At 42.2% G+C, this 18,054-nt stretch overlaps 1 protein-coding gene across 7 annotated transcripts in view; it reads left to right on the forward strand.

Moving 5' to 3' along the window:
- Positions 1 to 18,054, forward strand: part of IL31RA (interleukin 31 receptor A) — a 69,356-nt gene that overhangs the window by 5,522 nt on the left and 45,780 nt on the right. Inside the window, exons 1-8 of one of the 7 annotated variants that reach the window (XM_061618014.1) lie at positions 923 to 1,223; positions 1,654 to 1,812; positions 7,164 to 7,252; positions 8,024 to 8,314; positions 8,543 to 8,657; positions 14,392 to 14,555; positions 16,318 to 16,475; positions 17,534 to 17,693. In XM_061618014.1, the coding sequence (XP_061473998.1) occupies positions 7,198 to 7,252; positions 8,024 to 8,314; positions 8,543 to 8,657; positions 14,392 to 14,555; positions 16,318 to 16,475; positions 17,534 to 17,693 (943 nt within the window). In that variant the 5' untranslated portion in view covers positions 923 to 1,223; positions 1,654 to 1,812; positions 7,164 to 7,197. Of the gene's footprint in view, positions 1 to 922; positions 1,224 to 1,292; positions 1,554 to 1,653; positions 1,813 to 7,163; positions 7,253 to 8,023; positions 8,315 to 8,542; positions 8,658 to 14,391; positions 14,556 to 16,317; positions 16,476 to 17,533; positions 17,694 to 18,054 lie in introns of those variants that run through there. The other 6 variants (XM_061618042.1, XM_061618022.1, XM_061618050.1 and 3 more) reach the window with 6 other exon arrangements.

Here is an 18,054-nt window from a genome sequence, read left to right on the forward strand (position 1 = left end):
TCCCTAGTCAAGCTTTACCAACAGCACAATCCAAACTATATCTACTCAGAAGTAAGTCCTGTTGAGTTATATGGGGGCTTAGTCCCTTAGTATGTGTGTTTAGAATTGCAGCCTTCAGGGGCATCCATCTTTACTCCCAAATGCTCCCATCTAACATCTCCACAACACTAGGCTCCTTTCTTCCTACAGTGACCTTCTGGTGACTGGCCTGGCCTGAAGGCACTTAAACCCTTCTTGCCGAAAGCAAGTAGGCTAGATTAAATGTTCCCTACCCAGGCTCCATTTTTTAGCTAAAATATCTAGCTTAATTTCCAGTCAGATTTTTTTTAATTGTACGCTCCAAGCAACTGTGATTGATGCTTAATGTATCATGCTTAATGACATCAGTTGGGCCCACCCCATGACATCACTTGGGCCTGCCCCTAAAATCTCAGGTTTTGGGATGCTTCTGACCTGGCAACCCTATTATGCATAGATGCCCTCATCCGTGACCTGCGCCCAGTAGAAGCTCTGGGCCAGATGGGAAGCAGCGGCATCTCATAGAGGACACTCTCCCCTTTTGTGGGGTGTATGATTTGTCCTGGCCCAGAGCAGATTTGGGGGTGGGCACCCCCAGGTACTTATTTTTTATGATTTTATGACCTCATGTATTTATAGTAATATCAGAAGCCTGATGATTTTGATTGCATAAGTGTATTGTTATTCTTGACTGGGAGAGTCCCCTGGTCACAGTGATATATCATACAGGGTACCCCAACATATATTTTGGGGTTCAGATACATGTTAACTTTGGCTTGCAGTTACTGCAGTTGTCAACTTTTCTTTTTTAGTGTTTTGAACTTTCAAGCAAATAAGGAACTGGAAGCTAGGAACCAACTTCAGCGTCATGGGAGAATTCCACCTTGTGGTTTTTCCCATTACAATGTTGCAAGAACACTTACACTTGGCTGACTCTCTCTTCTCCTAAAAGATAAGGATCAGTCTCAGGCCAGGAACCTGGCAATCCTAAGAGGCCTGCCTAAGAAAGAGGAATATGGTAGACGGCGCCAACAAGCGCGCACGGACGGAGAGCAGGGAAGCCGGAAGGCGGTGCTCTGCTGCTTGGCTTCTCGCGAAAGGGCTGACTGGGGGCTTGGTCTAGCCTGAGGTGAGATCTGGAGATGGTGAGAGTGGCGCCTTTGATCACTGACTGAAAACCGATGAGCTTTCTCCCCCATCCACCGGTGGGTTGAAGCGGTCTGTCGTCTTTGCTCTCTTTGCCTCATCCTGTCCCTCTTCCACGCGTAAGAGCCTCCTTTTCCTGGCTCGCTTTACCAGTATTTTTTACTCACTTCCTGGCAGTTATTTCAACCGAAAAGCCTCTCGCTCGCTTTCGCTTCCCTTTCCTTCCAGCTTTCATGCGTTTTTTTTCCTCCTGGCCTTAAGTTCCCTCGAGTGTAATTTGCCTTCAAACGGAGTGAGCTTTTGTTTTTAATTCTTCCGTTCCCCGTCATTTTACTCCTCTTTCCCGCTCGCACTTCCCAGATTTGAAAGCTGTTCCCAGAAAGTCCAAGGTCAGTTTTAGCATGAAAATATTACATCTGCGGGTTATTCGAAGACTGAAAAACTTGCCCTGTAGAACGGCATCAATCCGTTTTATCTATTTCTTCACAGCCTTTCAGGAAACTTCGGGTTCTTGATATTCCAAACCGGCGTTCAGCGGTTTTTTTTATTGCAGCTTACTTGGACGATGCATTTGTTGTCACTTTCAGCGCAGGCTCTCTGGACCCTCAAACTAAAGACAAAAATTCTCTTTTAAGAACATTTTGGCAGGTGAGGCTTTAAAGGCTTTGATGTGATCCATGTGGGCATGTTTATCACCTGAGAGTGTGAGGACCGACTCTCCAGCTGGCTTATATCAGCGGCAGTAAGAAAATAGATCTAGATCTACTGGTGGGTGATTTGCAATAGACCAGCAAGTTTCACAGTAGGTCCTAGTTTCAATCCCAGGCATCTCTAAGTAGGTCTGAGAGAGACTGTCTGTCTGAAACTCTGGACCGATGTGCCTGGTCGCTGCAGCCAATATTCTTTAATTCTAAGTGTATGACTTATACCAGGCTGTGATTAGAGTGTCTTGGGGGTTCTAGTAAACTAAATAAATTTCACAGTATCTCAGAGTCTACCCTCCCTGGTTCAGTTGATTCATATCGGCTGTCTTCCCCAAAATACTGAACAGTATAAAAAGGAAGGAGCTGACTCTCATGAGCTAGTAGTGAGCTGAAAAAGTAGCTATTTGTGCTTTTTCCAGTTTGCATAGGGAATTCTCATGGGAAGTTTGTTCCTGCATTCCACTGCTCAAGTGAACTAGATAAGGAGTGGGCAGAAGGTAGAACTGCAGAGTGGTTTAACCGGCAATCTCTCTTTCAGGGGAATTCGGGAGTTCTGAGGGGAATAGGGGTCTCCTAAGAAATCTCAGCACCCTTAAGAAACTCCAGTTCCCAGGATTCTTTGAGGGAAGCCATGATAGTTTAAAGTGACATAATACTGAATAGTGCAAATAGGTCCTGAGTTGCATTCTGAACGATGAATTGCCAGCTGAGGCCTTCCTCTAGGTCAGAGCATAGCAGGTGTGGCTAACCTTTGTGGCTTGCAGGTCACGATGAGGTTTCATCTCCCCTTCGAGGGCTGCATGCCAGCATGTGCACACACTCAGTGGTGTCACTAGCGGGGTGCAGGGAGTGCAGACCGCACCCGGGTGACACCATGAGGGGGGTGTCAGCCAGAGCTGCCCCGTCGCCCGTGCCATTGCCCGAAAGGAGCCGAGAAGCGCTCCGGGTTGGCGTCGAAGCAGCCAACTCCTCCTCGGAGGCAGGCAGGCGGGCGGGCGAGACCGGGAGCAGCATCGGCGGGCGAGGGAGGCGCGCCGGCATTCCCAGGCACCAGGTGACACCAACCCTAGTGACGCCACTGCACACACTTGCATGCATACATACACAAATAGCACATACACAGCAGAAGGGGACAGACTCAGTAGTGTTTTGGCTCCCTAGGGCTGGTTAAGGAGTGCCTCTTGTCCTACTGCTTCTCTGGAAAGCAAAAACAAATCCTCTTTTTACCTGTTCAAAAGGGCTCCTTCTCTCTCTGGTGTGGTGCCATTGTTAAAAGGTCTTAGAGAGGAAATGGGAAGAAGTGCTTCTGTTCCCTAAGTACTTCCCTGAGTACTTCTAACAATGGCTGTGCACCAAAAGGAGAAGAGGCCCTTTTGTAAAAGTAAATAGAGGTGACATCACCCCTCCCCTTTCTTATGAGATCAGAAGGGAAGATGAAACCGGTCCCCTCTCCCCGGTGCAATTGTGGGACTCTATTGCCTGCTAGGGGGGATTTTTAAAAAAATATTATTTGAAAAGAAGCCAAATGTTGAGGGACTTTGCAGGGGGCGGGGGCGGCATCATGATATGCTTGGTGGTGGGAGGTGGACTGTGGGTATGCCATCCACGCTGTACAGGAAATGTTAAACCATAGTTGGGTTTTTTTTTTAAAAAAAAACACCTATGGTTTAAAGCAGATCATGCTCTCAAGTGCCCACTTCACTTGTCCCATTAGCCAACTGGCTTAGTGTTAGGTGCAAACCAGCACTCATGGTTTGTTTCTCTCAAATTACAAGTGGTGAGCCAAGAACAAACCTTGGATTCCAGTCGTGGTTTGTTTGTAGAGAAACCATCAGTGCTGGCTCACACAAAACACTAAGCCAGTTCTTTGGTTTGTTTTCTCCTGACTGACTAAAGCGATGAGTGAAGCAGGCACTTTACAGTAGTATGTACTTGTTTGTGTTCAACCATAGGCTGTTTTTAAATATCATTTAACTGGAACTATGTCACTTGTAGTTTAAGAGTCGTGAAGAAGCGTGCCATACTATGTGACATGCTTCTTCAAAAACTACAATTTCCAGAGTAGGTTATGCTAGCATTTTCTACACACGGGCAGGAGGGGCCAGTAGGATGTGGCAGCTAACTAGCAATAAGAGAAGGGACAGCCACCATAATAAGTATAACCAATAAGGTCCCAGGGATTGTAAAAGCCAGTGCTGCTGATTGGATTTATAAGCCCTGTAACATATGTGAGTAAATTAGTTAGATGTGTATTTTCCAGGAGCGCATAGAAGAATTGACATATGAACTTGGGGAGATATAACTGTCTAATGGATGCTTGTCAGTTATATATAATTAATATACATACATACAATGTTGTTGAAAACCTTGACTGTGCATCTTAAATAAAAAATGCCAACATGCTACATAGTACCAATGGTTGCAAGATTATTGATTGCAGTTTGCGGGGTCTCCTGAAGTGTTCAACTCAAAGAAATAGGAAGCCCATTTCAAAAGTTCTGTGTAACCCCAGTAATATTGTCAAGAAGAAAAGAGTCAAGATTCAGCTCTAGAACCTATTTTCAGAATTCAACTCTGAAATACATGAAGTAATAGTTAAATGATGGATTTATTATTTATTTATTTAAAATATTTCTATCCCATCCTTCTACCCAGCAATAGGGAACTCAGGGCGGCTCACAATAAAATCATACACAATTAATCACAAAAATTATTAACAGATAAAAATACATAAAATACAATTAAGAAATACAGAGGAGTGATATTAAAAGGGACTAAAGAGGTAAAAACTAAAAAGTGGGGGGAGGAATAAAATCAGTTACAGGCTCTACCGTCAGTCCCTCTCAAAGGCTTTCTAGAACAAGATCGTTTTCAGAAGTCTCCGGAAAACCATCAGGAAGGGAGCAGAGCGGGCTTCTTGGCAGAGCTTGGAAAATTTACTTTTTTGAACTACAACTCCCATCAGCCCAATCCAGTGGCCATGCTGGCTGGGGCTGATGGGAGTTGTAGTTCAAAAAAGTAACTTTTCCAAGTTATGCATCTTGGGGTAGGGTATTCCAAAGCTTGGGGGCCATAGCTGAAAAGGCTCTCTCCCGCGTGCCTGCCAGTCTAACATCTTTCATTCCAGGCACACAGAGGAGACTAGAGGCAGATGATCTTAAATCCTGGGCAGGTACATATGGGCATAAGCGGTCCCTCAGGTACATTGGTCCAAGGCTGTTTAGGGCTTTAAAGGTCAGAACCAGCACTTTGAATTGGGCCTAGAAACAAATTGGGAGCCAGTGGAGTCGATAAAGCACAGGGGTGATATGCTCCCTGTTCCGCAATCCAGTTAACATTCTGGCTGCTGCGTTTTGAACCAACTGGAATTTCTGAACTGTTTTCAAAGGCGGCCCTACATAGAGTGCATTACAGTAATCAAGCCTTGATGTCACCAATGCATGTGATGCTGTGGCCATGTCAACTGCTTCCAGGAACAGGCGCAGCTGGTAGACCGGTTTGAGTTGGCCAAAAGCACTCCTGGCTACCCCAGCCACCTGATAATCAAGGAGCAGGGCAGGATCCAGGAGCACTCCCAAACTGCAGACCTGCTTCTTCAAGGGGAGTGCATCCCCAGCCAGAACAAGTTGCAGCCCTATCTCTGGCACAGTTTTTCCCTTCACCAGCAACACTTCTGTCTTGTCTGGATTAAGTATCTGTTTGTTAGCTCACATCCAGCCCTTAACAGCCTCGAGGCACCGGTTTAGGATGAGCACTTCCTCCCTGGAATCAGGTGGTAGGGAGAGATAGAGTTGTGTCATCAGTATATTGATGACATTCCACTCCAAATCTCCAGATGACCTGTCCCAGCGCTTTCATATAGATGTTAAAGAGCATGGGAGACATAATGGAAACCTGCAGGATGCCGTAGGCCAGCAGCCAGGGGTTCAAGCAGAAGTCCCCCAGCTCAACTTTCTGGAACCTGTCCATCAGGTAGGACCGGAGCCACCGTAAAACGGTGCCTCCCAGTCCAGATAGACATCCCAGAAGGATACCATGGTCGATGGTACTGAAAGCCACTGAGAGGTCCAGCAGCACTAACAGTGATGCACTTCCTCTGTCTGATGCCTGGTGTAGGTCTTCAGGCAGGGCAACCGAGGCAGTCTTTGTCCCATGACCAGGCCTGAAGCCTAATTGAAAAGGTTCTAGGTAATCAGATTCATCCACGAAACCTTGGAGCTGAGCAACCACTACCTTCACAATCACCTTGCCCCAAAAGGGGAGATTAGAGACTGGGTGGAAGTTGTTAAGATCTGGAGGGTCTAATGAAGGCTTCTTTAACAAAGGTCTTATCACAGCCTCCTTCAACAATGTTGTCATAGAACCTTCTCTTAGGGAGGTATTAACCAAATATGCTAACCAGCCAACACTCCCCCTCTGGCAGATTTGATTAACCAGGATGGGCAAGGGTCAAGAGAGCAAGTAGTGGCCCTCATTTCTCCCAGAGCCCTGTCCACATCCTCAGGCTTTACAAGCTGAAAACTTATCCATAGAAAAATAATCAGAGAAAGCCTTGGGGATATCTGGCACTACTGTAGTTAATGAGGAGTCCAAGTCAGTCTGAATGTAGGCAATTTTATCTGCAAAGCACCTTGCAAACATGTCACAGCAAGCGACTGAGGGCTCAGGATCCAGTGTAGGGCCAGAGCTCAAAAGACCCCGAGCCACCTGGAAAAGCATCACCGGACGACACTGAGTGGATGCAATGGTGGCAGAGAAGTAAGCTTTCTTTGCTACCATCACCTCCACATGATAGACTCAAAAATGAGCTTTAGCCTGTGTTCGGTTGAAAGCCGATTGAGTTTTTCTCTATTGTTGCTGTAGCCATTATCCCTGCCGCTTCATCAGGCCCAAGGTTTGAATAAACCAAGGTGTATTATGAGCCCTCACTGGTGGGAGAGGGTGCTTCAAAATGATAGTGTCCACTGTCTGGGTCACATCCATATTCTAGAGATTAACCAGGGCTTTGGCGGTATCTCCAACCATGCTGGGAACATCCCCCAGAGCATTCAGGAAACCATCCAGATCCATAAGTCTCCAAGGGCGGACCATCTTAATCGTCCCTCCATCCTTGCGAAGGTTACCAGGGGCACAAAACCTAACCCATTTCAGGTCCCCCCCCCTTTGGAAATTTAGCTGAGAGAAGCTGTATAAAATAATTTGATTTTCATTATATCAACAGATAGAAACGTGTATTATATAATGCAGGGGCATCACTGACCTTGTTGGGGGAACACTTAATTTTTTGTTTTACAGGGTTTCCCGGTTGCTGCCGGTGATTCTATATAAAATGTTCTATATGCTATTTGGGATCTTAACAATACTTTGCAGATTCTGTTTAGCAGGTAAGTTGAATCTTTTCTATACTTATTGTTGGGTTGCCATCCTAAACAAACTTGCGTAGAAGAAAATTGTACTGAAATCAGTACTATTAACTTTCAAGTAAATGTAGTTAGCATCAGACAGTAAGTAAACCCGTGCTTACTTCCCTTGGAACGATAAAAGATAATTCATATATAAACAGTTTAAAGTTTCTAATTTCACTTGGCTAAATGCCAATAAGGGAGCTTCCCTTGCAGGGCAAATAAGTGGGGTGTAGCTGTTAATACCACACCATGGGAGGAAAGTGAAACCTACTCTCCCTATGTGCTGGGCTCGCAACACAGGGACTTTTCCCAGGAACACATTTAGGCTGCAGTCCAGTGCACACTTACTTGTGAGTAAGCCACATCAAACCCAATGGAGCTTACTTCTGAGTAGACATATGTTGGATTGCAGTCTTAATGTTGTGTCTATTTTGGCCCTGTGTGGCACAAAGAAAGCAGGCAACTGTATAAAGTCTAAACTGGCTCTTAAGCCTTTGTATGATGGTGAAAAGTCCAAGATGCATTACTAGTGAAAATATTATGTTAAACAGCATGGGGAATTACGGCACATATATGCCAAACCAGAGGGGTGAAATTGAATAGATAAGGAATCTCTTAAGGGAAAGAGATAGCATTGTGTATACATAAATGAAGTAGACCCTTCTTTGTTAATTTCTTTCATCACTGATGTATTGTTTTGTATTTTGCTTTTAGTATGCCTGATCTAAGTGGTTTTTTCTTTTAAAATAGATGGAGATGATGTGGCTCATATATTTCCTTCATTCCCTTTAATTGAACGTGGTTCAACCTTGAAAGTTTTTTGTATCCTTGGCAAAACACTCTTTCCTTATAAAAATGCAAGTCATATCATCTGGACACTGAATGATGATGTGATTGCAAAAGAAAACTACCAAATTATCAATGAGTCTGTCTCTGGAGTAGCTATACATAATTTCACTTATAGAAGAGCTCACATTAAATGCTTTGTTGATTCTCCAGTTGAAAAGCAACGCCTGGCTTACTCTGAAGTTAAATCAGGATGTAAGTAAGCTTAAAAGTCTTTAACTGAAAATGGGTGATTTAAACAGTTTGACAATATTTAAAAATATTTGACAATATTTATGTAGAATGGAATGATGGTGGGAGTAATGCTTTTTTAAATGTGAATTGTAAGATATGATTGCTACCAAATAGTTAAGTCTTTTTACCATATGACACTGTCCATACGAATGCCTGAGAAAATATGTCTTTTGCTTCTCTTGATTACAGTTCCGCCACAGAAACCTGGAAATATTTCCTGCATATTTTATTACAGGAGCACTCTAAATTGCAGTTGGACATCTGAAACACAGATTGCAACAGATTATATTCTCTTTAGAAATAAGTAAGTGCTAAGTGGCCAGCTATTAATGTTCTGTAAAGGGTTGTAACGTATGAACTAGATATTTGAATTTCCCCCCCCCAATCAAATATTTTAGTTTACCTACTTTTAGATTAGGAGGCTAATCTTTTAGAACCTCCTAATCTGATACAGCTACACATCACACACAGACCACTCATCAACACAAAAACACAGGGGCCAGATTCTGTAGCAAACTCAGATCCCAACTCTGTCCCCATATCTGCTGCAAGGCCAAATAACATCAGTCATAACCTCAAGGGCTCATTCACCTGTTCATCTTCCAACAATATACAGTGGCTGCTATCCTTTTGGGGTCTGTAGGCATATTTGGAATTCTGTGAACATAAAGGCTGCCATGGGGAGTGTGGCATAGCACAAAATGATAACAACTTAGTACCTGCAGGCACTGTATTGGTGACCCCCAATATAAACTAGAGTCTGCCAGCAATGCCCTTCTATATGCCACATAGGACAAATAGGTCAGTTATATAAAAGAATAAATGGACACAAATCTGACTTTAGAAAGGACAATATTTAGAAATCAGTGGGATAACATTTCAACCACTTAGAACATTACTGACCCTATATAGTGGCTATTCTTGAACAAAGAATTTTCAAAGGTAGACTCCCCGCATGAAAATGTTGAATTGTAACTGATCAAAAAGTTAAATTCTGTCACCTTTTGTCTGAATTGAGATAATGGATTTGTATCACTATGGATATTAATTAACTTACTAATGCCAAGATGTTATGATCAGCACTGCTTTGTAAATGATTATTGTGCCACTTTTACATACATTTAGCTTTAATGTAATTGTTGTGTTTTGTTTTTGTCTTGTTTTACTGTATTCTGTTTTTAATTTGGAAGCTGCCTTGGGAGCCCTTTTGGAGTAGAAATTTCTAAAATAAATTATTATCTAATATTTGTTTTAAAAATTATAAACTGCCCTTCATCCAAAAATGGCTTTGCAATATCTATCTATATCTCCCGCTGACCTTACTGTTTTTCTTTTTTCTTTTAAACATACCCATGTGTATTATATAGCTAATCAGTTTAGGATAACATTTCACGCACCTGATGAAGTGATCTCAAGACATCCATTTATTTGTTTTTTAAGGTGCTACAAAGCTGTTGTTTTTACTAGAACAGATTAACACAGTTGCCCCTTTGTAAAATAAAATATACAGGGTTGTATCCAACTAAGTTATAATCAGAGTAGACCCATTGAAAGTTAGTCATGTCCATTTATTTCAGTGGGTCTATGAATTTGAGAAATGTTGGATATGACCCACAAGAGATGTCCATCCATATGCATTTATTATTTGTTATATTTCTCTTAATACCTATTAACTTGAACATTAGATAGATGATAACATTTTTTCATACCAGAAAATAAATAATAGAGATATTTTTGCCCATGATATATATCCCGCAGTCAACTTATGTTCCTGGCTTTTGTAGGTTATATAATCCTTAAACACTGCCAAACATGTTTGACCAAAGACAACAGTGGTATAGCCATAACTAATGTATATTCACTAATAGGCAAAAAACCTTGCAGTTTAAGAACGTACCTATAGCCCACAGATATTTCTATCAAACTTTAAAAAGCAGGGAAATTGGGCAGCTATAGTGAATGCACCAGGGGAGCAGGAGACCTGACCTCCTCTCTGAGATATTGGACTGCCTTGCAAATTTGTCAAAATGCAAACACAATTTGGGTTGGTCTTTCACAGTCCAATCCACTTGCTGTGTAGCTTGGAAAATTTTGGTAACGTGCCTCTGAGCATATGGTGAGTGTGCAATCAGCTCAAATAATAGAAACAAGACATGTGCTGTGCTGATCTTGTTTTAGCAGGGAGGAAGCAACATTATTAAGACAGTTGATATAGTTCAGATGGTCACTTTAAATATGTCTGATTAATTTTAGTGAACTTTCCTATAGGAAATCATTTTCTTTTCTTTCTATTTCTGTGAATATGTGAAGTACAGCATCACTTTGCAAAATTTAAACTAAAAAAACTCCAAGCAGAATTGTGGAATAAAGGCACTGAATAGTCTCCAGTGGACCTCAGGAGTGTCTCAATTTGCACAAGATAAAACAGTGGTAGGTGAAATATATTCTAGCAAAATGCTAGGTGTGCTCTATGTTTTTAATTGACCTTGCCCACTTTGCCTTAAATAAAGTGGTTTAAACATAGCGGGCTGAAAACATGCATCCTCCTTTTTGGAACAGCTAGAGTCATTGCTGAAGTAGCAACATATTGTAATCATCTGATTTTACATCAAACTGCAGTTCCAGATTCAATTGTTAATGCACCCAAAATAGAAATCGAACATAACCTCCAATTTGAAACACAAAAGGCTGTCTTCACCATCATATGACACTGACCAATAAAAAGCTTTGAAATTAATAAAAATAAATTTGACACAGCTTTCTAGGATGAATAATGAGGGAAATAAAATTTTCTAGTTTAGATTCTCTATAGAAACATTAGTAATACAGGAAAGAAGCAAAGTAAGAAGAACACCAACAAACATACAAAAATATAATTCTCTATCTTTGGAGATGGTAGGTGTTGCCACCACTCACCATATGCTCAGAGGCACATGTTACCAAATTCTTCCAAGCTACACAGCAAGTGGATTGGACTGTGAAAGACCAACCCAAGTTGTGTTTGCATTTTGACAAATGTGTAGGGCAGTCCAATATCTCAGAGAGGAGGTCAGGTCTCTTGCTACCCTGGTGCATTCACTATAGCTGCCGATTTCCCTGCTTTTTAAAGTTTGATAGAAATATATGTTCGTTATGGTAAGTTCTTAAACCGCAAGGTTTTTTTGCCTATTAGTGAATTTCTCTGCTTTTTAATCCGGGAGGTAAGAAATGGGATCCTGTCCAAGCTTGCTGAGAATGGGTTGACCATTTGCATACTTATTAAGTTCAGTGGGATTTACTCCCCTGCAATCATGCTTAGGATAAATGAAACTGACCACAGGGGATGGGGAGGGGAGAAGGAGGAGGAAGGAGGGAACGCAGAGGGGTGGACTGAGATGGGGGCAGGCAGGAGGGGGAGGGGAGGAGAAGGACAGGTTTGATCATTTGCATGTTTATTGAATTCAGTACGATTTACTCCAATCATACTTAGGATAGGTAAAACTGACCGGGAGGGAGCGAGGGAAGGAGGGCTGGAGTGGGCAGGGGAGGAGAAAAAAGGAAGAGGGGAGGGGAGGAGGAAGGGAGAGGAGAGGGGAAGGAGGGAGAAAGCAGGTCTGATCATATGCATGCTTATTGAGTTCAATGGGATTTACTTCTATGCAATAATGGTTAGGATAGGAAAAACTGACCATGGGGGGGAGGGGAAGGAGCGTATTGGAGGGGGGGGGAAAGGAAGGGGGGGAGGGCAGGTTTGATCATTTGCGTGCTTATAGAGTTCAATGGTATTTACTTCCATGCAATCATACTTAAATTAGGTAAAACTGACTGTGGGAAGGAGGAAGAGGATGGGGGGAGGGAGGGGGAAAGGGAAGGGGAAGGAGGGGATTGGAAGGGAATGGGGATGGGGAGGGAGGGGGAAAGGAAGGGGGAGGGAAGGGGCAAGAGGGAGGGGATAGGAGGGAAGAGAAGGGAGGGTGGGTTTGATCATTTGCATACATTTTGAGTTCAGTGGGATTTATTTCTGTGCAATCATGTTTGAAAATGGAAATGGACTGCCTTCAAGTTGATCTTGACTTATGTTGACCCTTTGAATAGGGTTTTCATGGTAAACGGTATTCAGAGGTGGTTTTACCTTTGCCTTCCTCTGAGGCTGAGAGGCAGTGACTCCCAAGATCACCCAGTGAACTTCATGGTTGTGTGGGGATTCAAACCCTCGTCTCCCAGGTCGTAATCCAACACTGACCTGGAGGAGGGGCAGGGAGGGGAGGGGATTGGGTGGGTGGGCACTGGGCAGAAGGGAAGCCCCTTTCCTTTCCAAAAGGAAAACATTGTGAACAGTACCATTGCTTTTCAGCATTTCCCCCACCTTTTTATTCTACAGCAGGAACATGTAGCCTCCCACCCAAATTTAAACCAAAGCTGTCCCTGACCACATCCACACCAGGCCTTTATTTCACTTTGGACAGCCATGGCTTCTCTCAAAGAATCCTGGGAAGTGTAGTTAGTGAAGGGTGCTGAGTGTTGTTAGGAGACACCCTGTTCCCCTCACAGACCTTCAATCAGAGTGGCTGACTGTTAAACCAGTCTGGCTTTCTCAGTGGAACAGGTGTCTCCTCTTAGCACCCCTCACAAACTACACTTCCCAGGATTCTCTGAGGGAAGCCATGACTGTCTCAAGTGAAATCAAAGTCTGGTGTGAGTGTGGCCGCTGATTAGACAAGCCCAGCAGCTGTGAGTCTGGCTTTTAGAACTCTGACAGTTGGTTCTTACTGAGCATGCCTGATGTTATCATAGGGTTCCAGCTAAAATGTCTTAAATTAATTAAAAATCAGCCAATTTTTTTTAACTTTTAAACTGCAGAAGATGAAGGTCAGAGTATGGGGCAAGGTCAGTATTAGGATTACAGGTACTCTGTGAACATGGGTGATTTTTAATGAATTCCAACAGATTATGAGAACTCTGACAGAAAAATGTCCAAAAGGACTCTGGGGTTTCCCCCCCTCTTTTTACGCTTTGAACTCTCTGTTCTCTCTGACTGTTTTGTGTATCGCCATGAACATTGAGAGGGTTGTTAAGCAAGCATTTCTGAGTTCAGGACTATAAATTTTGTAACATTTTGTTTTGAAATGAGCTTATGGGAAGCATCCGAATGGCGGGGGGGGGTATTTTCAATTTAACATTGCGGAATGTGAAAACTCCACACTGGCTATAGTATACAGCCGCTCTCATGGCTGTATAATACCCAAAGGAATAATGCCTCCATCTTGCTACCTTTTCCTCTTTTAGAAACCACTGACTATATTCAGGCTTAATGTCTCTATTTTCCATTGGGTTTCAAGACTGGTAGAGCAAAAAATAATTTTTGATTTTTATTGGGGAGATGTGGCCAGGAATGTGCAGTAAGGGGCATCCCTCTGCTACAACTGCTGAGCACCAAATGTCTCCATGTTCTTACCAGTGCTTGTCAAGAGGCAGTTGGGGGAGGCTAGATCTTCTGTGAAGTGAATAATCTATAGGTCTGCGTTGTTGTTGTTTTTTAAAAAAACTCAATTAGCAGCCTTTTTAGATGGCCACCGGAAGTATTGTCCTGGGAGAAGGAGTTTAACATGCAATTCTTTGCCTGTTCTTTGATCTAAATTGCCTCCTACATGTGCCTGACATGTCTTCACACCTGCTGTAGAGCTGATGTTCTGTGGGAGGGGAGTAAGAACAACATTTTTCTAGTCTTCAAAGCAGTTGTGTGGGGTTACCAGTACAATACACAGAAGGGGAAAAAAGCCATGTGAGATCCTAATCATGAACTCTGTATCACATCGAGTTTGGCCCCAGCACATATTCATCCTATTAATTTTTGTGGGAGAGAGAAACACACTCTTTAATTGAAATCTATTTTTGTAGTTACTATAATTAAGAGCATAATTCACCTTGTACTATTCTTCTCTAAATTGTGTTGAACCTAGAAAGAACTCTCCTGGGTTTCATTCAAAATGTACATTTTTCCACCACTTCTCCCATCAAGAATGTTTACTAACTTTCTGTTTTCCTTCTGCATTTTTCAGTCTGAAATCAAACTGCTCAGTGAAAAATAGTTTATGTTCATTATGTTCATGTGCATTACTTCAACAACCATTCTCTGATAGAGAGTACTGTGTCCAGGTGAAAGCAGTAAATCTCTTGGGGGAAGCAATGTCGGAGTGTGTTCGCCAAAAGTCGCCAGAAATTTGTAAGTTTATTTTCAGCTTAAAATATAAGAAACAGACTGTGCTTGAGCAACCAGTTCTTATGTAAGACTTTTTTTGCCATTGCAGAGCTCAAAATTTCTGTTGTGCAAAAACAGACTGAAATCGGATGTGGTCTTTGAAAAGCCTTGTCACGTTGAAAGCTTTCCACGTGTTTGTTTATGTGCATTGCTGCTATTTATAAATTTGGCTTTTTTTCTTTTTTAAGTGTCGCTATCGTTACCCCTCCAGCTAGTGTAAGAGAAGATGCTCCTCTACTTGCCTGCTCCAAAGGCCCATACTGTGCTGCAAGTAGACTTGGATGGAATCACATAATATGGTGTATAGCTTTGCATTTCCATGTTGCCTTGCTTCTGGCCTCTTTCCTTAGCGGTACAAAGCAATTGCCTTATGTAAAAGGCAATAATGGTTGTCATTTTCATGCCTACTCAGTGTTGTCTATTTTTTTCTTAATTAGAGTACTGCTGTGTGATCCAGCACTGATATATGCACACAGCCTTTTAAACAACTCTTAAAATTGCTTGAGGGTTGGATATGTGGAGGGAGGTTGGAAGTAGAAGGAAACTTTAAAAAATGGTAAGGTTTCAGCTATGTAATCTAGGTGTTGAGCCCCTCCCCCCAACTTGAATCAGTGGGAGACTTCAACATTGATGCTGAGATCTCTATGACAGACAGTCTCAGAATTCATGATAATCACAATACCTGTATGTCTGTTAGAATTAGGGGCCCAGCACCCATAACAATATGTACCCTGGATTTGGTTATTGAGGTTTTGTGCTGGCACTTTTTACATGGTCAGAGCATTTGCTTGTTAAAGTTCAAATAGTTTTGTCTTGGAAGGGACATATTTGGCATGCAGATCCCAGGTTCAGTCTTTTGAAACTCCCTTAGAAGGATCAGGTAGCAGGTGATGTGGGGGATCTCTGCCTGAGACCCTAGAGAGCTGCTGCCAGTTACAAGTAGACAATATTTTTATTAAATTTATTAGCTACTGTTCAATATCTTCCCATGGCAGGTTAGAACATTTAAAACTACAAACATAAATATAATAGCAAAGGTAAAAACTTCCCAAACCCTTCTGTATCATGGTATTAATTTCTATATGTTACAGCCAACCTATTGAACCGCTTCTCTAAAAGCAATTTTGAATAAAAATGTTCATGGAAAATAGGGCCTACTTAAATGATACCAAGGAGTGAAGCTGCTTGCATATCTAAGGGAAGGAAGTTCCATAACAACAGTGCCACCTCTGAGAAGGTCCAGTCCCTCATACTGCCAGTCCTGTCCATTGCCACCTGATTCAACCTCCAACCCTGCTGTGTTTAATGTCAATTGGACTGGAAGTGTAGCATCACAGCAATTTGGTCTGCCTACCCCTGACAACATAATTTAAAGTATATTTTTCATTGTCCTTAAAAGTGAAATACAAATTCTGTTATAGGTGTTGAAATGTGACCAGAGTCTTATGCTACAGTGAATAGAAGGGTATTCTTGTGAGGCACACTGGGCAAAATTGGGTGTAAGCTTTTCCTAATTGCGTACTATACCGTTTGGTTGGCACAAGTTGACTTATGTAGTAGGCGAATGGGGGCAGCTTTTGTGTGCCCTAAGATCTCATGCTTGGAGTCCTGTGCAGCCTATTCCACTCCCTATCCCGATAGAGTCTCTCGTGCAGGTGCCAGTAGATTGATGGTAAAATTGTTTCTTACTGTTTGAAAGCTCAAGACCTTTCTTCTTCAATTCCAGTGAAGCCCGATTCTCCTCGGATAAGTGAAATAAAACCACTTCCAGGGATGAAACAAATGCTAAGAGTTGTTTGGGAAAAACCTCGGAACACACCTCAAAGTGAGCTATTTCCTGTAAAGTGCCAAATTCGATACAAAGCCACGATGGAAGATGACACAGTAAGTTGAATCCTAAGTGAGTAGCAATTTTTCCAGTTCATATAACTTACTGGCAATGGATAAAACCATTAACAAATATTGTGATAATTATGAAACTGAGGTTGTCGTACTTTGGACACATAATGAGAAGACATGATTCACTAGAAAAGACAATGCTGGGGAAAAGAGAAGGGAGTAGAAGAAGAGGAAGGCCAAATGAGATGGATAGATTCCATAAAGGAAGCCACAGACCTGAACTTACAAGATTTGAACAGGGTGGTTCATGACAGATGCTATTGGAGGTCGTTGATTCATAGGGTCACCATAAGTTGTAATCGACTTAAAGGCACATAATAACAACAACAGGGGCAGAATCACACCATACATTCACATCCAACACACATTTAAAGCACATGACTTCCCCCAAAGAATCCTGGCAACTGTGTTTTTCCCCTTACAGCACTATAAATTCTCAGCATCTTTAACAAACAACAGTTCCCAGGATTCTTCGGGGGAAGTAAAGTACTTTAAATGCATGTTAGATGTGCTTTAAATGTACAGTGTGGACCTGCCCATATTCTATGTGGAATGTTTTGGTAAAGTAGAAATATTTTTATGAAGGCACCTTACGCTCTCCTTTTTCCAGAAAGGTTCAGTTTTCCTAATATTGCACACTCCTCATCTTTTCAAAGTATGACATTATTTGCCTTACTCTGCACACCCATATGGCTCCCTGACCACTCTCAAGGACCACCAGCAGTTACTGATTTTGCCCATGTTGCCTTCGTCTTCTCAGTCTGGTCCTCCTGGTAACAGCTACTCATTTGTTGGAGAAGAATGCAAATGCTGTCCTTATCTTATTTAGACATTTCTACCATCTTTTGGTAAGTAGTTATTTTAGTGAAGGGGCCAAGAATTCATGCTATTTTTTTGGCATCTGAGCTGCACTGGGGAGAAGGAAAGAATATGGATGCTACCTGCGACAAATAGCAAGAGAGCTAATTGTTTTTACATCTTCCTATCTATCATCTTTGCTGTGTTCTTTGACACGAAACAATGTTGTTCTGTCCTTTTTTCAGAAAGATGCCAATGTTATCATGAAAAAACAACATGAAACATTTAATCTCACTGACCTATCGGATTTTACAAATTACAGTGTTGTCATTCGGTGCACTCTTAATGAATCGAGGTTCTGGAGTGAATGGAGTAGCAAAGTAATGGGAACAACAGAAGAGCAAGGCAAGCAAAAACATTGATACAGTTTGACATAGCTGTTGGCTTGATGTAGTAGTAATGGGGGACTTCAGTTACCCCAATATCTGTTGGGAGAGAAATTCCGCCAAACGCAGCTCTCCAAGAAATTCCTTACTCGTGTTTGTTTGTTTTATTTATTATTTGATTTATACCCCGCCTTCCTTCCAGCAGTGTTGGTGATGACCTTTTCCTATAGAAAGTGGCAGAAGCAACTAGAGGATCAGCTATCCTTGACTTAATTCTAACCAGAGCTTGGAAAAGTTACTTTTTTGAACTACAACTCCCATCAGCCCCAGCCAGCCATGGCCATTGGATTGGGCTGATGAGAGTTGTAGTTGAAAAAAGT

Source organism: Rhineura floridana, chromosome 1, assembly GCF_030035675.1.
Source record: "Rhineura floridana isolate rRhiFlo1 chromosome 1, rRhiFlo1.hap2, whole genome shotgun sequence".
In the NCBI taxonomy this organism is placed as follows: Eukaryota; Metazoa; Chordata; class Lepidosauria; order Squamata; family Rhineuridae; genus Rhineura; species Rhineura floridana.